Source organism: Balaenoptera acutorostrata, chromosome 9, assembly GCF_949987535.1.
Source record: "Balaenoptera acutorostrata chromosome 9, mBalAcu1.1, whole genome shotgun sequence".
Classification (NCBI taxonomy): Eukaryota; Metazoa; Chordata; class Mammalia; order Artiodactyla; family Balaenopteridae; genus Balaenoptera; species Balaenoptera acutorostrata.
Window position 1 is genome coordinate 53023066 of NC_080072.1, and position 21651 is coordinate 53044716.

Sequence of the window (21651 nt, forward strand, 5' to 3'; positions counted from 1 at the left end):
ACTGGAGGAGGTGGCCTGAGGCATAGGAGGAATGAGGATAGAGGGAAGCAGGCTTGGATTTATTTAGGTGGCCAGGAAGTTGAAGGGGGGCCCCTCGGAAAGGCCTTCCTTTGCTCTGAAGTATGAGTTGAGGGCTATTGGGATTGAGGGTAGGCCTGACAAGAAAGATGGGGCAAAGTCTTGGACAAGAAGGGAGAGAGGCCACTCTGGGACAGAGGAAAGTTTGGGAGCCCAGCCAAGTGGGGTGGCACCCAGTTTGTGGGGCCTCAGGGCCCTGGGCTGAGTCACATTCCTCCATCCACACTCAGCTCCGTAGTGCAGGGCTGAGCAGGCTGCTGGTACCAGGAATGAGGGATACAAATGGATGAGCTGTGTTCTCAGGAGTCTGGGGTCCTGGGGTGGAGGTCCAGGCTGGCAAAGGAAGGGAAAGGGGCCAAGAAGATGCTGGCCCAGGGTGCTGGAGGCCTCCAAATCAGAGGCCCTGGTGCAAAGGGAGTGATGGTGTGCAGGCTCGGAGGCTGGAGGCTCTTGGGGGAAAGCAGGGCCAGTGTAGGGGTTTGGGGAGATGGAGACCTTGGACAGGGCAGGAGGGAGAGGCAGGCAGTCCAGGCCCACCAGGCAATGTCCTGTTCACCCTTCTCAGCTGGGACTGCTCACAGCCTGAATCTCACACACACAGCCAGTTAGAGGCAGCCCCACAGGTCTCTATCGGCCCCTAATCCCCAATAAACACATGCTGCAAGTACCAACTGCAGCTTGCGATAAAACACAGCCTTGAGCCAATTCCCCTATGCCCCCAGTCAGATTTCTGTTCCTATATCTTCTCTGTTCTCGAGCTACCCCTAGAAATTCATCTATCCATCCATCCATCCATCCTTCCATCTATCCATCCATCCATCCATCCAACAAATACTTTATAGATGACCTACTATGTGTCAGGCACCATCCTAGACACTGGGGATGCAGTAGTGAATAAAACATGAAAACCCCTCCCCTGGTGGAATTTATGTTCTGGTGGGAGGAGACAGACAATAAGCAAACAAATAAAATAATACATTTAAATATGGTACATGCTCCCCTGTCCAATAAGCCATTGATGTCTCAAAAAAAAAAAAAAAAAAAAGAAAGAAAGAAAGAAAAGAAAATGATGATACATGCTAAGGAGAAAAATACAGCAGAGGCGGAGGCGTGTGTGTACCAGTGAGAGGTTGCAATTTTCACTAGAGTGGAGGGGGAGGACCTCACCCAGAAGATGTTGTTTGAGTGACCACCTGAAGGAGATGAGGTCTGTCCTGTGTTTTTCATACACACTCCACACGCAAAAACGTGCTCCGTGGCAGGACCCCCTGGGCCACCCGCTGACCCCTCCACATGACACCCTGAGCCTGGCAGCTGCCCTGACTTTGATCTCTTCCCCCCAGGCCACCTCTCAGATGCCCACAAAGCGCTGCTCCTCCCACACTGGGTTGGCCACACACGGGGCCCCAGTGCCGCATGGCTGACATCTGAAGGTGAGGGAAGAGGCCATGCCCCCCTCACAGCCCCTAGGCAGGGAATGAGACAGGACGGAGGCAAAGGGCTTTGTCCTCAGGTTTGGAAATGGTTATGGCCTCCTGGCCTCATGCCTGGTTTCTGGGCTCCACTACTAGGTTCCCTGGGCCTGGACATGAGCACTGGACTTGCTCATGGGAATGAAGACCAACTGATGAATGGGACAGTCTCTGCAGGATGTCCTAGGGGGTTGAGGGCAGCCAAGCTCTGGGGCCCCAGAGGCAGGTTAGACTGCAGAACAGAAGCAGTGATGGGGCAGCTCTCAGGGCTTGGTATGACAAAGCATATGTCTCGCTGAGCTTTCTCAAGGTGGAATTCAGTGACCTGAGAGAGAAGGGGTGAGCTCCCTGTCATGGGAAATATGTGAGCTGGGGCCAGACAAGCCTATCAAAGAGGCTTCAGGGAGCCTCCCTTCTCTGAGGGGTTGTGGAGAGCTCTGGGTCAGATGCTCTTAAGGCCTCTCTGGCCCAAGGGTCCAGAACTCAGAGCCTTGTCATTGACCCCTGGGCTCTAGGGTCCAGTTGAGTCTCTTGTGTCTGCCAGGTGGGCTCAGCTACCAGAGATGGTCAGAGCAGGGTGAAGGCAGAGGGCTGCCTTTTGTGGGCAGTGAGGGGTCTTCTGAGATTTTCTCTGCACCTAAACCTTGCCTGTGAGAGCTGTGGGCATAGTTGCCTACCTTTGGGGCTTCAGTGTCTGTCTGTGAAATGGGTAGGACCATAATCCACAGTAAACACTCAGGCAGTGTTGGTGGCCTGCCCTTCCTGAGGGTCAGGGGCTGGGGGACACAAGAAGTCTCAGAGGTGCTATTCCTGTAGCCATGACCTTCACTCCCCCTGATGCGTATTGTATGTCATCAGCCAAGCCAAAAGTTTGATTTGCTTTATTTTATTTTATTTTGCCAGGTAGCACCAAGGACAGAGCCCTGAGGCTCATCTTTACAGACTGGGTCCACTCATTCAACACTTCCCTGTGCCTCTTGGGAGCTGGAGCCTGTGCTGGTCTCTGGGACCACAAAGGGAAAGCAGACCTTGTCCCAAATTCCTAACAAAGAGAAGGGAGGGAGTTTGGCTGACATTGCCCCTTGGGCTGTTCTTCTCTTCTGCCCTGACTCCCAGTCCCCATTCCTTTGTCCTGTCTCAGGCCACTGTGTTCCTGAGACACAGGGTGGCATGGTGGATTTGCTGTGTACTTTGGGGAAACTCCTGATCTCTCTGGCCTCAATTTTCCTGTAGGGAAATGTCATCTCTCTTCCTGAGCATGGACTTTATCATTATTCAGAGCCGTGTCTTAGTCCTGGCTCACCACTGACTCCTTGGGCAAGACACCAGCCTTCTCGAAGCCCATTTCCTTGTCTGTAAAATGGGGATAAACAGGCCACCACACAGGGCTAAGAGTGAAAGAGATCCTGCCGCAAAAGCACTTAGCTCAGTGGATGGCACTTGCTGGGTAGCCAAGAAACTGTAGCAGTGAAGTTGTTCAGAAAAATGAGGCTTGTGGAGGTGAAATGACTGCCCCAGGATCACACAGCAAGTGGGTGATGAATCTAGGACTAGACCCTGGATTTCTAGCTTTCTAGTTTCCTTCTCAGGAGCTACTGGGATGACACAGTGGTTACCCTGGAAGCTGATGGAAGAGGGGCTCTCCCCATGGAAAGTGAATTGGGGAGCTTCCCTGGCTGCCCCATGGAAGCCAGGCTTGACCTGACAGTCCCTCAGTCCCCACCTGCCCCTCTGCTGGTGACCTCCAGGTTCATTGCCAGTTCCAGCCTCCACTGCATGGATATTAGGGTTCTGAGGCGAAAGCTGTAAAGATGGGCTGTTGAAAGAGGAAAGAGGAGGAATGGGGGCACAGGACTATAGGCAGGACTCCTGATTTCAAGTGACAATCCTAGGCCAAACAGATTGAGGCAAAAAGGGAATTTGTTAGCTCATGCCTTCAAAAAGTCCAGTGAAAGGTAAAGCTTCAGGTATAGCCGGAAGCAGGTGCTCAATGGTGTTCTCAGGAACCTGTGTGTTCCCACCTCTCACCTCTGCCATCCCTTGGCTTTATTTTGGACAGTCTCCTCCCTGGTGGTAGTATCTTCAGTTCGTAGGACAGTTAGCCTGGCTGCAGCAGCCCCAGACTTACGTCCTACCAGCTTTGCAAACTCAGTGGGAAACCTGTCTCCTTCCCAGTGTTCCAACAAAAGCTCCAGAATTTGAGGCACCTGGTGAAGGTTGCCCATCCACCCCTGAGCTAGTTACAGGGCCTGAGGAGCCCACTCTTGTCTCATTGGCAGACCTAGGTCACCACAGGCCTACCACTCCCAGATCCTCAAGACTCCAGGAGAGGAACTTCCCTGGCGGTCAGGTGGTTAAGACTCCGTGCTTCCACTGCAGGGGGAGCAGTTTCGATCCCTGGTCAGGTCGGGGAACTAAGATCCCATATGCCATGGAGCATGGCCAAAAAATTTTTTTAAAAAAAGACTCCAGGAGAGGAAGGAAGGGAGGCCATCATCATGAAGGGGGTCTGGGAATTGGGTGGGAGAAATGACAGAGGAACAATGATGGCCTGCAGGACAGGACAGACAACTGGACCCAGGCCATCTCTTCCCCAGTGGACTGGAGCCTGGTTATCTGGGAGGATGGGCGGGTTTTGAAGGCACCAATGGAGGCTGTCAGCCAACTGTACTCCTTGCAGCTAAACAGCAGGGTCTTTCTTGAAGGGGAATCCAAGTGGCACACCTCCATGGGGAGATTTTAAAAATGGGACAGCCTGGGGGTCCAGGCAAGGAACACTCTCACACTAGCTCCAGGGAAGGGGGTTTATTGAAAGGTCCTGGGATCTCCCAGGACCCTGGGCGGGAGGTGCTACAGCCCCATGGGCATGGACTTGGAAAGCTGGCCATTATGGACTCTCCTGCTGACAGGAGCTGCCCTGTCACAGCTGTTCTCTGGGCCCCTGTGCTCTGTCCCACAGTTCCTCACCCCGAGGCTGACCTGTGACTTCTCAGCCCTGTGCCCACCAGGTCACCATGATCTCAGACCTCCTTATACACATGCCTAAGAGAGAACCTCTTGCTAACTTTGCCAGGCCTCAGCTTCCTCATCTGCAAGGTGGGAATGGTAACTGTGAAGAGTAAATGAGATATGGCATGTGAAGTATTTTTTTTAAATAAATATATATTTTTTTATTTTTATTTTTGGCTGCACTGGGTCTTTGTCGCTGCGCGCGGGCTTTCTCTACTTGCAGTAAGTGGGGGCTACTCTTCACTGCGGTGCATGGGCTTCTCATTGTGGTTGCTTCTCTTGTTGCAGAGCATGGGCTCTAGGCATGCAGGCTTCAGTAGTTGTGGCACGTGGACTCAGTAGTTGTGGCTCGCAGGCTCTAGAGCGCAGGCTCAGTAGTTGTGGTGCATGGGCTTAGTTGCTCTGCGGCATGTGGGATCTTCCTGGACCAGGGCTCAAACCTGTGTCCCCTGCATTGGCAGGTGGATGCTTAACCACTGCGCCACCAGGGAAGCCCCCATGTGAAGTATTTCTGCACAATAAAAACATCTGTCCAGATTGTGGTAGGGATTACATGAGCTCACGGATGGGCAACTGGGGCCTGTGCATAGTAGAGCCGCAGGAGATGCAAGTTTCCTCTTTGCTCAACCTGTGGAGGCCAGAGAAAAACTATAAGAAGCAGCCTCAACCCCCAAATTCCCCAAGGCTGCAGCTTCCCCTTCCTTGTACTCAAAATGACTGTTTCAGTTCCAGCTTTAACTCCTTCCTATTGAGCAGGAGGCGAGAAGGGGAAGTGGAAAAAGAAAAGAGAAATCAAGTTTCCCTGTGCCCTCCTCCTGCCAAGTTTGCCTGCTTTTGTGGCCAGCCTGACACCACAGGTGAGACCAAAACTCCTCCAGGAGTTCCCTGGGTGCCTCCCTGGGACACCCTGTTCCCTGGGTGCCTGGGAGGCACTGGTCTCAGGAATCTAGCCATTTATCTGGTGGCACCTCAGGCTCAGAGAGGGTAGGTGGCTCACCCTGGGTCACACAGCAAGTTGGTGATGGATCCCAGCCTGTCTGACTCCTCAGAGGAAGGAAGCTGGGTCTTGATCTCTGTCATCCTGTGCCCTTGCTGCTAAGCTTAGAAGCAAGGGGCAGACAAGGGGGTTTCCAGGTCTTGTTACCCAGAAGGCAGGCAGGCCAAGGTTAGGAGGTCTCTTCCCATGTCCAGCCTGGTCTGAGCTGGTTCCTGGCCAGCTGGCAGGCAATGACTCAGACTTCCAGCTCCTGCCTCTGGTAGTCAGGCCTCCTCATCCCTTCCAGGTAAGAGGGCCTTGGGGCAGGGTTTGGGATGGGGTGAGGCTGCAGAGTCATCTAAAGGGGTATCCTGAGACCACAGGATCCAAGCAGCCCAAGGAGCTTCAACCCCTATCAGTTTTTCCTTATGTCTAAACTTAATTGCTTCTGCTATAGGCAGAAACCAACCCTATGCGCTGTTGCCTGAATTGAAAAAAGGAAATGGCAGAGGTTGTCCTCTCTGTGGGGTGAAGGATTTCAGTGTTTCCGCCGATGGTGTGCCTGGAGTGGAGATGGACGGTGAAAGCTTGGTGTCTGGGAGACACGCCCCAGGCCTCTTCCTCAGCCAGATAGGGCTCAGCACTGGCCCTGCGCCCTGCCAATGTCCCCAGTGGCTCCTGAGAGTCCAGGTGAGGGATCTGAGAAAAAGGCTTGAGCTTATCCAGGCATAAATGGGAGAAAGGCTGGGGAGTGGGTCAGGAGGAAGTGAGGTTGGGAACCCAGTCCTGAGGTTGATCAGTGCCAACCACAGAGGGGAGGAGCCTGCAGTGTGGAGAACTGCCCCCAGCCCTCATCTTAGGGCTGCTGTCTGAAGGCGCGAGGCTGGCCATCCTGGGCAATCTCCTGGCGCCATCTCATGGCCAAAGGCCCTGAGTGCAGGGAAGACACTCCCCGGGGAATTCTCTGGCTTGACCATCTAAGCATGGACTTTGGGGCAACAATGGGAAAGGTGGCTGTAGAGTGAGGAAGACCTTGTTGAAATGACACCAGTCTTGCACACCTTGGGAAACTCACTAGACTTTCTAAGTCTTCGTTCCTTCCTCGATAAAACAAAGAGAATAATCTCAACCACTACCAGCCCAGAACTACAGATAAAACATCCGGCACAGGGAAGGCACTTAAATGAATGACACCTGGTGCTGGGGACTCAGAAATCAGTGGAGATTGGGGTGGACTGAGGGAGCCCAAAGCTGGGCCTGGAATTGATTCATTCAGTTAACAAATGTCTGGGAATTCCCTGATGGTCTAGTGGTTAGGACTCTGCACTTTCACTGCCTAAGGGCCCAGGTTCAATCCCTGATCCCGCAAGCCGCGCGGTGCAGCAAAAAACAAACAAAAAAACCATTTATTGAGTATTTATTGTGTGCCAGGGCCGCTCACATACATGGTTTCAGTTAATTCTTACCACAGCCTATGTAGTAGGGTACCAATGATCACTCTCATTTTACAGATGAGAAAACTACAAGGAAGGATAAGTGAGATTATTTAGAGAAGGTGAGTGAGAGCATCCCAGGCAGAGGAAACAGCATGTGATAGGTCCAAGGGCTGGAAAGCCTGGTGGGGAAGGCTGAGGCTGGGCTGGGAGCCCTGGCAGGCTTGGGAGCAAAGCAGTGGCACCTGGGCTCTGCTTGAGGTTTTATGACAGGCCACCCCCGTCAGCCTTCCCATCTTGTCCCCTCTTCGCACAACTCATCCCATGCTCTGGCTGCAATATTTATTCTTCATTTCTCGCACAGGGTAGACTCATTCCCTACCTCTGTGCCTCCTGCCTGGGATGCCCTCTTCATTCTTTTTATGTGTCCAAGTCACCCCAGCCCTTTAAAGCCCAACAGCAGACATGCCTTCTCCAGGAGCCCTTCCAGGTGTACCCATGACCCCTAAGACCTGAGCTCTCCCTTCAGGGCCCCATCCAGATGGCAGGAACTGAGACCCAAGCCCTATGCTGCAGCTGACCTCTTCAGCAAGTCCTCGGACTTGCTCCCATTCTTGGGACAGACACCCTGGTGGGGGTGACCACAGAGGGTTGTCCTGGGAACCCAGCAGAGAACTGGCTGCTGGGCTGAAGGCCAGGCCTCCTTGCCCTCCTGAGCCCTAGCACGGCGCAAATCAGACCAGGAGGTCCACACTCTCAGCAGGCACAAGCGACCTCCTAGCACAGACTTGAATAAGCAGTAGGCGATCAATCCATGCACAACTGACCAAGTGCTTACCAGCAGTTCAACCCTGAATTTTCTCAGTTTGTTCTAAACTTTTGGCCCCGCCTCGGTTCCTCAATCCCCTTGCCTGTAAAATGGGTTTGGGGGTGAGATCGGTGCTTATACCCTACAAGGTAAAAAGAGTCCTCCCTCCCTTTGGCAGGTCACCCTCACAACACACTGGTGGCCAGTATGACCACACTGTACTGAGGAGACTCAGAGAGGGGAAGGGGCTTGTCCAGTGTCACAAAGTGAGTAGGTACCAAGGTAGAACAAGAACCTGGACCTCAAACTCCCTGGGCAGTGATCTTTTCCTGTACCATTCTGTCCCTATTTGCCTCAGCTACTCCAAATGAAAGCCCACCTCCTCCAGGTCACCCCCTGAATACTATCTCCACCACTGGAGCTGTCCCCCTTGGGACAGCAAGGAGACACATCTCCTCCTCTGGTTGTCCTAACAGCTCTGAGTCCTGGTTCGGTGGTGAGGAGGGGCCTGGGAAGGGCTTGGCACAAGCAGGGAGAATGTACCCAGGTGAGTTCTCAGGCATCACCTCTATCCCCACAACCCATGCCCCTCACTCCCAGGGAGCTCTGGGCCTGCAGTGTCCAAGGGAACAGTGACTGCTAAACGGGGAAATGTGGGAAGATTGCACTTGTGGAAAAAAGGAGAGAGGGAAGGACGGGGGGAGAAGGTGGCTGAATAAGTGAGTGCATAAGTGGATTGCCACAGAGAGGGATGGACGGGTCAGTGAATGAGCTATTGAGTGGATGAAGAAAGGAGGGATGGATGGAGGAGTGACTAGGAAAACGGCTCTGGGTATTATAGCTAAAGAGAGACCAACAGTTCTTTTTTTTTTTTTTTTTTTTATAAGACTTTTTTTTTTATAGCTACTTTATTTATTTATTTTTGGCTGTGTTGGGTCTTCGGTTCGTGCGAGGGCTTTCTCTGGTTACGGCAAGCGGGGGCCACTCTTCATCGCGGTGCGGGGACCGCTCCTCATCGCGGTGCGCGGGCCTTTCACTATCGCGGCCCCTCCCGTTGCGGGGCACAGGCTCCAGACGCGCAGGCTCAGTAGTTGTGGCTCACGGGCCCAGCTGCTCCGTGGCATGTGGGATCTTCCCAGACCAGGGCTCGAACCCGTGTCCCCTGCATTAGCAGGCAGATTCTCAACCACTGCGCCACCAGGGAAGCCCAGACCAACAGTTCTTTAATCACCAAACTACCCATTTGACAGATGGGTAGACAGAGAGGGCTGAGGAGAAAGGAAGCTGCTCGGTCTGTGGGGCTGGCCTTAGACCAGCTGCCTCTGGTCCTCCCCCACCTCTCTCTGCCTCCTCATCACCCTCTTTCTTCTGCTGGGGTGGGAAGGTTTCCGGGAAGGAGAAAGGAAACTGCTGGGTCTGTGGGGCTGGCCTTAGACCAGGAGCCTCTGGTCCTCCCCCACCTCTCTCTGCCTCCTCATAACCCGCTTTCTTCTGCTGGGGTGGGGAAGTTTCCAGGAAGGAGAACTTTTCTCTGCCTCCTCACTCCTTAGATGCAGTTTCCGCCAGGCTTTGGTGTTGAGGGTGATGGGGAGGGGGTGGCCCCGCAGGGGCTATTTCAATCGGAGACAGCCCTGCCGGGAAACAGAGGAAGCTGCCCTGTCAGAGGTGTTACAGCCTGGGCTCAGGGCATGTCTGGCCTCCCCTTGACCCAACACACTTGGGGCCGCCAAGGCGCTTCAGGGACAGGAGGCTGCATGTAAGTGTTGGCACATCTCGGGGGCCGTGGGCCAGGGTGGGGAGGGGAGGGGGGCAGGCAGGCTGGGTCCAGCGCTGACCTAAAGGAGGTCCACAGATTTGGGGGGTGGGCAGAGAGGAAGGGACTCCACCCAACTGGGGGATCAGAAAAGACAGAAGTAAGATTAGATCTGGAGCTTGATGGACACTTAGGGTTTTGACAAACAGAGATGGGTTAAATGGCATTTTGTGTGACGGGAACAGCAAAAATGGGGAAGCCCGAGAGGAAGTCTGGATCTCTGGCTATGAATGGCCGTGTGGCAGTCTCGGTGTCTTGAGAACAGTGTGGCAAGAGAGGAAGGGGCAGAGTGAAGTACCTCATCTGGGGTACTTCAGATGAGGCTGGAGGGCTCGGCAGGGAGCTTGACTGTCAGGACAAGAGTTTGAGCTTTTCTTCAAAGGGCAGAGGGATACAGGGAAGGATGTAGTCAGAGCCACCTGCTAGAAAGCCCTCCACCGCAGGCAGAGCAGCTGGAGCCCAGGAAGAGGCTGGGGTCTGAGCTGGTCCAGGGCACAGGGCCCAAGAGTGAGTGACAGATGTGAGAACTCGAAGGAGTCAACATCAGCTGCTGCCCAGAGGCAGGGACCACGCGAGCCCTCCCTGGGGACCAGCTCTTGCCGGGAAGTGGGAGAACAACTCACCACTCCTAGGTCCTCAGAAGGCGAGTGGATCAGGAAGCCAGTGTAACCTTTCCTGGAGCAGACCTGAAGGCTTGCCTGGATCCCCTAGAGCAGCCCCTGCCTCCTTCCGAGAGGACCACTCTGGCCAGGGAGTGAGAGGCAGAAAACACCTGGAAACTGCAGTCACCTGAGGCAGAGGGCTCTCTCTCGGGGTGGTGTCCAAGGGCGACAGAACTCCCCAAAGAGGGGGGGCGCAGCACAGTTCCTTCTACCTGCTCTCCCTCCTCACCATAACCTTCTGTCCTAGTGTGCTGCTCTCCTCTCAGGCCCTGCCTGCGCCCTCTTCCTCCCTACCTGGGGATACCCCAGGGGGCCTCACACCCCTCTCCATCCATGGAAATCTTCCTCAACCACCAGAGACTTGCTCCATCCTTCATCCTCGTCTGAAAAGTTTCTTCCATCCTGTGGCTCACACTGGTCTCCCGCCTCAGACTAGCATATGTATATGTATATGAATATGTGTATGTGTATGCATATATCTGTATATGTATCTATCTACATCTACATCTGTACACTGTGCCACATGCAATGAGCAAGCAGTGAGTACCCATTAAATGTCTGGCATGTGAAAACAAAGAATGAATGCATGAATGAAAGAATGGCTGGAACAAACAAATGAAGAGATGAATGAATGAACTTTCTCTTGCCTGTACTAATCTTGGCTTCTTGGTGACAATGGGGGGACTGCCATGCTTCCTCCTCTGGCCTCTACCTCATGCTTAACTGCTTAGCTGGGTGCCCAGCACTCCTAGCACATGGACTGTAGCCCCAGGAAGAATCTTTGATAATTAAAGGTGATGTAGCATGTGGGATACAGACTAGAGAATCCAAACATCATCATTTTGCAGTTGCCCCGAATGTGGGTAAAATATTTTCATCAAAATCAAATTTTAAGTTGGGAGAAATTAGTTTGAGGAGTTACGTTTTGCTCTAATTAACTTTTAAAAATCTCATAACTTTATTTAGCAGGTATATTCACATTAAGAATAGCTCACCTTGTACCAGGGGGTAAGGGGTGGGGGAGGAATAAATTGGGAGATTGGGATTGACATATACACACTACTATATGTAAAATAGATAATAAGAACCTACTGTATAGCACAGGGAACTCTACTCAATACTCTATAATGGCCTATATGGGAATAGAATCTAAAAAAAGAGTGAATATATGCATATGTACAACTGATTCGCTTTGCTGTACCCCTGAAACTAGCACAACATTGTAAATCAACTATACTCCAATTAAAAAAAAGAAAAAACAAATAGCTCACCTTGCCCTGTGCTAGGCACTGATCCTCACAACAATCCTATGAGGCAGGTACTATATTATCTTATTTTATAGATGTGGAAGCCGAGCACGGGGGTTCAGTAATGGGTCTAAGGCCGCACAGCTTACATGTGGCAGAGCTGGGATTTGAACATGGGCATCTGGACCAGAGCCCTTATACTCAGCTTCAACCCTCTGTCACCTTCTGAGTGCATTTGCAGGACTTCATGTTTTTTTCTGGGCCTCAGTTTTTCCCATCTGTAAAATAGGGAGAGGGGGTGATTTGACTCACTATCCCAAAGGCTTTCCCTTACAGGACCATTGGATTTAAGTTGTGAATTCTCTCTGGACACCAGTAAATATGGAAATGCCAGTTGGGAGGTGAGTATCAATAAGTCAGACTGATCCCACCAGGGAAACTCTTGAGGCATTTGTGCTGCTGGCTCCCCCAAAACCTAGCTTGGAGGGATGAGTGGACAGATAAGGTGTAGGATACAATGGCATGGCATGGCATTTATTAAGCACCTACCGAATATCAGGTCTATGACAGTTTTACTGATAAGGACACAGGCCCAGAAAAGGCAAGCAACCTCCCCTTTGTAGGACAGCATAGAAGTAGGGGAGCCAGCATTTGAACCTGGCCTGCCTAGCTCTGAAGCTAGATTTATAACCTCTATACTTCATGTCCATGGGTCGCACTAAGTTGCCTCCTCTTAGTCAGTCAGTTGGGTTCTGGTTCTGGCTCTGCTTCTAACTCACTAAGATTGAGCGGTCAGTGCCCCTCACTGTGCCTGGATTTCCCTCTCTGTAAAGTAGCTGTGGAGTTGGTTGGTCCCTCAGCCATTTGCCTTCGGAGGAAGCGGTTTTCACTCTTGCCACCAGGAGGCGCTGTGGCCCCAGTGGCTCAGCCAGACACGCCTTTGTAGCCAAAAGTCCCGTGGGAGGATTTAGGGAACTCCTAAATCACCTCCTTCCCCCATTTTACAGATAGGAAGACTGCAGCCAAAAGAATGACCATGGCTTTGGAAGGTGGAGTCCAGGCTGAGGAGGTGGGCACTGTCCTTAGCTCAGAAGTGTGGACATTCTGCTCATGCTGATTAATTAATTACCAGGGCCTTCCCTGCCCTGGGCCCCAGTTTGGGCTCTCAGACACAGAGAGGCACCAGACCTGGCACTTCTCCTCAGGAGCTTCGCAGTCTGTGGGGAAGAGATAGACAAGCAGGCCCACCGTGACCACAATCTCCAAACTCCAGGGAGCCCAGGGAAGCCCTGCATGGCATGATTTAGTGCCTCTAACCTCATGACATCCTGACAGGTGGGTGCATCATTCCCCCATTTTTCAGATGGGAAAACTGAGACTCAGATAAGGTACATCATATCACTTGCCCAAGTTCACATAGCTAGTAAGTAGCAGAGTTGGGATTCAAACCAAAGTCTGTCAATCTTCACTTACAGAGGAGACATTTGACTAGGGTTTTGAAGGATGAATAGAAATTCACCAAGAAGGTTGGTAGGAAATGAATATTACAGCAAGAAAGTGAATTGGATTTCTCCCAAGCTTGAGCTTTATTGTATTCCAGGTTTCCTTAAAGTGAGGGCTGTGGAGGGCTTCCGTGGGGTGGTGAGTATCAGAGATGGTTCAGGTGGGGAGATCAAGGCCCAGAGAGGGACAGGGGCCTACTGGGTGGTCAATGAGTGTGGCCACTGACAGATTGTATGTTGCTTCCCCAGCATCTCTGGATGTAGGAAGTCCAGTTGAACAGCCATGGAATGGGACAATGACACAGGCCAGGCCCTGGGCTTGCCGCCCACCACCTGCGTCTACCAAGAGAACTTCAAGCGGCTACTGCTGCCACCTGTGTACTCGGTGGTGCTGGCAGCCGGCCTGCCACTGAACGCCTGCGTCATTGCCCAGATTTGCACATCCCGCCGGGCCCTGACCCGCACGGCCGTGTACACCCTGAACTTGGCCCTGGCGGACCTGCTGTATGCCTGCTCCCTGCCCCTGCTCATCTACAACTATGCCCAAGGTGACCACTGGCCCTTCGGAGACCTCGCCTGCCGCCTGGTCCGCTTCCTCTTCTATGCCAACCTACACGGCAGCATCCTCTTTCTTACCTGCATCAGCTTCCAGCGTTACCTAGGCATCTGCCACCCTCTGGCCCCCTGGCACAAGCGTGGGGGCCGCCGGGCTGCCTGGCTAGTGTGTGGGGCTGTATGGCTGGCCGTGACGACCCAGTGCCTGCCCACAGCCCTCTTTGCTGCCACAGGCATCCAGCGTAACCGCACGGTCTGCTATGACCTGAGCCCACCTGCCCTGGCCACCCACTACATGCCCTATGGCATGGCCCTCACAGTCATCGGCTTCCTGCTGCCCTTTGTTGCCCTGCTGGCCTGCTACTGCTGCCTGGCCCGTCGTCTGTGCCGCCAGGACGGACCAGCAGGGCCTGTGGCCCGGGAGCGGCGTGGCAAGGCAGCCCGCATGGCTGTGGTGGTGGCAGCTGCCTTTGCCATCAGCTTCCTGCCTTTCCACATCACCAAGACAGCCTACCTGGCAGTGCGCTCTACGCCCGGCCTCCCCTGCCCTGTGCTGGAGGCCTTCGCGGCTGCCTACAAGGGCACGCGGCCCTTCGCCAGTGCCAACAGTGTGCTGGACCCCATCCTCTTCTACTTCACCCAGAAGAAGTTCCGCCAGCGGCCACATGAGCTGCTACAGAAACTCACAGCCAAGTGGCAGCGACAGGGTCGCTGAGTCCACTGGGGCAGGACACGTGGGGTCTGGGCAACCATTGTGTCTGCCACTGTGGCTGGGACACCAGAAGCTCCACCAGCCCCAAACCATGCAAAGAATTAGAGCTTAGCTCAGCTGGGCATAGAGTGAGACCCCCCACAGACCCCAAAACTTCACCAACAACTATTTATTAAGCCCTTTTTCTGAACCAGGCCCTGTGGGTACAGAGAGACAAGCCTGGGTCTGGTTCTCCAGAAGGTCTCAAGAAGCCATGGAGAGTTGGGGAGAGAGTTAAGCTGCTCACAAAGATATGGTACGACATGTACTGTAACTGAGGAGTATGCTGCATACTTTGGAGTCACCAATAAAGGGAGTAAGAGAAGGTGGGGGGGGGGAGTGAGAGCTTCTGGGAAGGGCCATTTGAGCTGGGTTTTGAGGGATGAATATGAGATCTCTGGGGGATGTGCTATGTTCCATTCATTCATTTGGTACTCCTCTGACGCCGCTCCTCATCCTCTCTGCTCCTTGTCCTCATCTCCACACACAACCCCACCCCATCCCCACTCACTACTCCTCCATTCCTTATTCCCTCCTCCCAGATCTGTTTTCCTCCTGTGGAACAATCTGGCCAGCCCATGGCTGCTAGTATGTCACACAGACCCAGTACCGGCAGAACCAGCCATGGCAAAGGGAGTCTTCCAGCTTAGAAGGTTAGAGCGGGGAGAGGAAAGGGCAGAGGGACAAGGCAGGGAGGGGAAGGACTGTACAACTTCTTCAGTATTTTTCTTTTAGCCCTGCCTAATCTCCAAGGCTGTTCAGCCAAGGGGACCTTTACAGAAGGGCTCTGCAGGAGTTAAACTCCACAGTTATGTCTGACGTGTGCTTGCAGCTGGTGGAGGAAGGGAGAAAACCAGGCCCCAACCCATCTTGGGGATCCATTGAAAGTGTCCTTGCTGGAGAGGCTGACAATTTGGACAGAAGGCAATTTGATTCTTTGGGTCACAGTGAGACAGATGTGTGGGGACATCAGAAGACAGAGACTGGTTCTTAGTCCCCATATAGTGCAATGCTGTGCCAAGCAGTCCAGGTGTTACCCATCTTGCATCTGAGACCAGGCTCTTCAGCTGCCTGTCACGGGGGACTAAGAGATGGGGGAGCAGAAGGCAGAGGGCCTCCGCCAACGGCCCAGGCTGAGCGCGGCAGCGAGTCCCAGATGACTGTCCCAGCAGGATGCCAAGAACTGTGACCCCTTGGTTACTTTTCCAAGAGTGGAAATTGTGGGCCACAGGTAAATTCCATTCCCAGCTTCCCTTGCAAGGCAGAATAGCATAAAAGGTTCAGACCCCAGAGCCAGATCACCTGGGTGTGTATCCTGGGTCTATCATTTACTAGCTGTGTTACTCTGGGGAAGTTATTTAACTTCTTCATACCTTAACTTCCATAACTGTAAAGTGGGAGTAATAATGGTACCTATTTTGTAAAGTTGTGGTGAGGATTAAATTAATTAATATGTGCAAAGCACTTAGAACAACGCCTGGAACATAGTAGGCATGCAATGAATGCTACTGTTATAATGGTTTCGCCTTTTGCTCACACAAGTTCCTCTAGGGTCTGTCTCTAGGAATAGGCATAGGAGGTTTCTAAACAAGGAGCTTTAAGCAGGGGAGATTGCAAGGGTTTTTCTTTCTCCTTTAGCTAGGAGGCAGCTAGTCTTTTAAGAAAAAAAAATTCAGCACACTTTTTTGAGAATAAGAGCCATAATCCATGAGCCCCATCTGTTCCTATAAGAAGGAAAAATCATTTATTACATGCCAGGACCAGGAAGGGATTCCAAGCACCATTTGGGAGGCTTGAATTCCTCCTTCCCTTCCCCCTCCTTTTGTTCTTTTCCTCTTCCCCACCGCCCTTCTCCCTTCTCACTTTAACCCAGAGCACTCTCGGTGATGGAGGGGCAGGGCAGGGCAGGTGGTGGTGGGGGGGGGCTTACTCTGGGAAGGACTGCTTGCTGGCGGGGACAGAGACGACACAGACAGGGGTGGAGTGTGGTGAGGGGCAGGAGGAACCAAAGGGGTTGCGGAAGACTTCCTGGGGGAAGGAGCGGTGCAGCTGGGTCTTAAAGGGTAGATGTAATTACACTGAAAGAAAAAGGGTAAGGGTGTTCCCTGGTGCAGGGAACAGCACAAACAAAGGCATGGAGGAAGGATAGGCGGAGCTGTGGCCTGATATGAAGCTGGAGAGTTAGCAGGGCTAGAGAGGAAAAGGCTGCCGGCCAGGGAAGCACTGGGGAGCCGGAAGGACAGTAGTGGCCATTGGCCGGGCTCTGTGGATTCCGGGAACCATGCAACGTGTGGTATACTCATTTTCTCATTTAATCCTTATAATACCTTATAATGGGGAAGCTGAGACCCGGATGTGGGAACTGACTTACTAAGGTCACACAGCCTTTCTCTAACCCAAATACTAGATCCTCCCCTGCTTCACCCTCCCTTCCCTCCCCTTTCCTTTCTTCACCTGACTTCCAAGTGCCCACATGTCCCACCCAGTCCTAGTAACTGGGGACCCCTAGGAAGTTGTGCCAACCAATGTCAATTCTCTTTTAGCTAGGCACAGTCTCCTAGGATGAAAACTTCATTTCCTAGCCTCTCTTGCAGCTAGGTATGGCCAGATAAAGTACTCCTGGTCCATGGGATATAAGCCAAATGCCCTAAGGCAGTTTAATATGGGAGGAGGGAATGTCTTTAAGAGACAGGTGGTGTCTGGCCTCCCTTCCCTTCTTGTTGCTTACATTGTGATGTCACAGCTGGAGCACCATCTTGGAACATGAGAAGCAGCTTGCGTTTCTGACCATTCCAGTTTGGGGCCACCTAAATCCAGACTTTTGCATGAGAGAGAAATAAATGTCTATCTTTTTTAAGCCACCAGTTTTTCAGGCCTTTGTTACCCACAGCCAAAACTAATCCCTTTACTCAGTATGCCTACTGAGATGGTGGACCTCGGTGGAGGCCAGGCAGTGTCCTGGACTGGGAGGGGGACAAGGTCCAGCCTGGTGCGGGAGGCTGAGGCCTCCACCTAAGTAGGAGCTAGGAGTCAACAGGGTCTGGAGACACCAGGAAGGCTTCTTAGAAGAGTGGCAAAGGCTGGGGAGTGGTCATCCCACTTTTGGCCTGAGGCTGAGGGAGTGGATGGGCTTCCTGAGGAAGAGAGTAAGAAGAGAGGGCCTGGACAGAGTCCTGGGAACTCTAGCATCAGGGTGCTGGGGAGAAGGAGGAGCCAGAGAGGTAGAGGGTCAAAGCCTGGGGTTTCGGAATGATGGTGGCATGATGGCGCAGTGGAGGCAGGTGAGTCAAGGAGCAGCTGGAGGGGAGGAAGTGGAGATGCTGGGTGGGGAAGAAGAGAGAGAGGAAGATTCCAAAGGAGGCCAGGCCCAGGGAAGGAGCTTCCAAGACAGGAAACCCGTGAGTGTTGGCTGCTGGAGGTTGAGGACAGGGAGCCAGAGGGGCAAGGCCAAGACGGGGGAGCCAGAGAGTCAGGAACCAGGGTTTGTCTCAGGAGACTTCCATGCCAAGCAGGAAAAGCCCAGGGGCATTGGATCTGTCCTAGCAAGGATGCTGCTGGCTCCTCCCTCCAGCTCAGACCCAGCCCTACCCTCAGAAAGAATCCAAGGGCTGGGGGTGCAGACAAGGAAACAGTTCATCCAGCAAACAACATTTATTGAGCACCTACTGTATGCTAAGCATCATGCTGAGCATTGGGTCCCTGCCCTCAGTGAGCTCCTAGTCTGATGGAGGATGGCAATAATGAAATAAACACATACATATCTGGATCATTACAACCAGGCAGGAGAGCTCAGAAGAACATAAAGAGGGCCAGGGGACAAGGAAGGTGTCACTAAGGAGACAAAAAGCTCCTGGAATGGTCAGGGACCAATAGAGGCTGAGGACCAGGGGAGCCTTAACTCAGCTTGAGGTGAAGAGAAGGTTTCTTAGCTGAGGTCTTTGGGCCTCAGTGCAGAAGGGCTGTTTCTGGCTCTGACTTTGAACAAGCCCCCTTCACTTCTCTGAGCCAGTTTCCTTACCTGTAAAATAATGTTAATACTACTAGCCCTCCCTATGCCCCCAGAGGTATGGAGCATGGAAAAGTTAGGGCATAATTTTCATAAAGTACAAAAGAGTATTATAATCCAAGAGAAGAATGGGCAGGAGACACAAACAGGCACTTCACAGAAAAGGAAACACATCATCAAAAAACATAGAAGAGGTATTCGACCCCAGCTTGACAATGCCTCTCCAACGTTGAACAACAGCATAGCTGTTGCTCCAGCACTTCTGCGCATGTGCACGTGAAGTCATGCACAACGCTGAGCTGCACTGTTCACAAGCGCAAACAGCTGGAACCACCCAAATGCCCATCCATGAGAGAGTGGATGAATACATTGTGCTATATTCACACATTGGAATGTTAACACAGAGCCAGAATGCACTATACCGACATGCAAAGTGGATAAATCTTAGCAGTATATCAAGTGCAAAGAAATCCCCAAAAATTATACACAGCAAGATGCCCTTTTTATAAAGTTTTAAATAACTAAATGAAAATATATACTTTGAAGGAATACACAGATGCAATAAAACTATATAAAAAGGAAAGCAAGGGAATGCTGAACACAGGAGGTGATGGTTATCGTGGGTGGCGGGATAGCAGCAGGAGAATGAGTGATGGGAGAACTATGAGATACAGAACATTGTAAAGGCCCTAGTTGTTTTGTTTTTTGATGGGAATCAATTAACTATCTGGTGAGAATGTGTCATGAACAAAAGGTTACATATAATCCAATTCTGTGCACTTGAGGCCTAATTATACAGGAAAGGGGACAATCTCGGGTCAATTCTATTTGACTTTGGAATGGAGTTAGGAGCCAGACTCCCCCTAAGACAGCTCCTGTCCGGAGCTCATTGCTTCTTGGAGTCCTCTCACTCCTCATCTTTCTCCCTCTTAAGTGCCTGAGGCCCATCATTGGCCTTGACTGTGACCATCACAATCTTCCTATCTTCATTTCCCCAAGGGATTCTACAGCCCTGATATTGCTGGGTCACCACAACTCACTGGGTAGATGGGTTATTGTTTTCATTCCCCTTTCATAGGTGAGGAGCCTGAGGCCCAAAGGAAAAGAGCAACACGCTGAGGGTCACCTGTCACATCTGTGAGGGTGCCTGCATTGGGCCCGGCTTGGTGTTGCTCTCCGCCCTGGCACCCAGTGCTTCCAGACCCCTTCTAGATGAATATTCTGAGGGTTAAAAACACCCAGGCCCTCTCTGTGCCTGGAAGATGCCTTTGTCTCATCCTGAATCAGAAGGGGCTGGTGGGGGGAAGCACTCATGAAGTACCGTAAGCAGCCAAGCCAATCTCCGATTGGGTGGGCTTCCCATTGGGTGGAGGCCCAGCGTAGGTCCTTAAACACCCTCCCTCCCCACCAAGGGGATTCCTGGTCCAAAGGCCCCAACTAGCCCATCTCAAGGCCAAGCTGCAGGGCGCTGGGAGCCTGTGACCTGAGTCTCTGCTCCTCTCCATCAGCTTCCCCATCTGTGATTTGGGAATAAAAAACTCTATCCTCTATCCCAGAAGTGACGTGAAGACAGAAAATGACCAAGTGTGACAGAGCTTGGAAAATTACAAATTTCAGATGGCAGGGGCCATCATTATTATTGGAGGGGAGCAGTGACTTCCAAGATGAGGGTCCCCTCCACCATACCAAAACAACCTAGAAGAGACAAGAGTCTGATTTCAAATAGAGTCAGAGAGAGGCAGAGGCAGAGTTTCCCTTGGGGAAACTTAAACCCACTCCATACTTTTCAGATGAGGCAGCTGAGGCCCAGGGAAGTGCAGGGATTTACCCAAGGTCACACAGCAAGGAAAGGGCAGAGAGGCAATAGGCCAGACAGAGCTCTCTTCCTTGTTATCAATTTCCCATTGAAGAGTGAACGATAGCTGGCCCCTTTGAGACAGAGAGGAGATAAGGTTGAGTTGAGGGACTTATTGGAGGCTGGTCTCAACTCAAAGAGGAAGAGCTTTCTCCCTACAGTTATTTCCCACAACCCAAGGGAAGCAGCAAGCAGGGCCCTGGGGTTCTCGCTGAGTCCTCCGTGTCTCATGCGGTAGTCAGGCAATCCCTGAGTGTCTACCTTCCTGCCCTGCACCCTGCCCTGCCTGTTCATCTGGACCAGGGCCTCCTGCTCCCAGGGCCTCCTAGCTAATGGGGCCCAGCCACAGTCCTCTTGGGCTAAGGGTAACATGAGTGTCCGCTGTTCCTGGGGAGGCTGATCCCAGGCCCAGGGAGGAGGAGGATATTGCTGGGGGCTCATCAGGGATCTGGAACCAGCACAGGCTCTCTGGAGGAGCATGGTGTTTAAAGCTCTTGAAATCTGAATTTGAGTCATACCAGGAGCTGCCATTTCCTGACTTTGACACTGGTCAAAGTTCTTCATGACCCACAGAGAAGGGGCAATAAGATCTACCTCCAAGGGTGGTGTGAAGCGGTAGAAGCCACCCACACCTTGCCTGACAGGAGGGCGGATGGGAGTCAGGTAGGAGTGTAGGTTTGGCAGTGGTAAATCGAGGGCGTTCCCGTCAAAGCGCCTTTTGTGTGTGAAGTCGAAGGAAGGGCAGTGCACTTTGCGAAGGGAATAGGTTTGAAACGGCTCCTGAAGGGACTAGTTAACGACTAGAAGGAAGTAAAGGAAGTGAAGTCTTCCCAACTCTCCGGGTTTGTTTGTTTTTTTTCTGTGGCGGGTGCAGCTTTAGTCGTCCAAGGCTCCACGGGGGTGGGCGAATCCGGCCGGTAGACGGCGCTAGAGCCGCGTACCCCAGAGACCTGGAGAAGGAGGGGGCGGGGTACAAGGCAAGCGGCTGGAAACGTGGGGGCGTGGTCACAAAGGGTGGGGGGGCCCCTGGAGCGGCTTGGGGAGGGTGGGGGAACAGTCAGAGCTGGACTGGCGGCAGAGGTGGGAGAGGCGGGGCGTTTGGGGGCGCCAGGGGTTGGACCCGGTCGCAGTTACAGAGGGATTCGCAGCGAAGGACCTGGTAGGAGGCGTGGCCTGGGCGGGGTGAAGGGGCGGGACAGGGAGCTGCAAGCGCCCGGGTTGGTCTGCGGCGCGCACCGCTCCCCCTGGAGGCGAGTCTCTCGGCTGGGAGAGTGTTTCTGCGTGTACCTGAGTGTCGGTGTTGTGTACGAGAGTTTTTGGGTCCGAGGTTGCCATGTTGGGGTCCCTTGGGCAGGAGGCATTTCCGCCCGAATGCAGAGGGTGCGCCAACCCGACTGTACGCCTGCGGAGCCGACCACACTCAGAGTTTGCGTGTTGCAGCGAGTGCTGGGGGGATGGGGGGCAGTTCTGCCCCCTGAGCTCCC

The 21651-nt window shown here is 52.7% G+C and overlaps 1 protein-coding gene across 5 annotated transcripts in view; it reads left to right on the top strand.

Moving 5' to 3' along the window:
• P2RY6 (pyrimidinergic receptor P2Y6) overlaps nt 1-17163 on the top strand; it is a 58555-nt gene extending 41392 nt beyond the window's left edge. For 3 of the 5 annotated variants that reach the window (XM_057552792.1, XM_057552795.1, XM_007173699.2), the window contains 2 exons: nt 11835-11899; nt 13250-17163. In XM_057552792.1, the coding sequence (XP_057408775.1) occupies nt 13284-14270 (987 nt within the window). In that variant the 5' untranslated portion in view covers nt 11835-11899; nt 13250-13283 and the 3' untranslated portion in view covers nt 14271-17163. Of the gene's footprint in view, nt 1-11834; nt 11900-12505; nt 12834-13249 lie in introns of all 5 variants that reach the window. The other 2 variants (XM_057552794.1, XM_007173701.2) reach the window with 2 other exon arrangements.
• The last annotated feature ends 4488 nt before the right edge of the window (nt 17164-21651 follow it).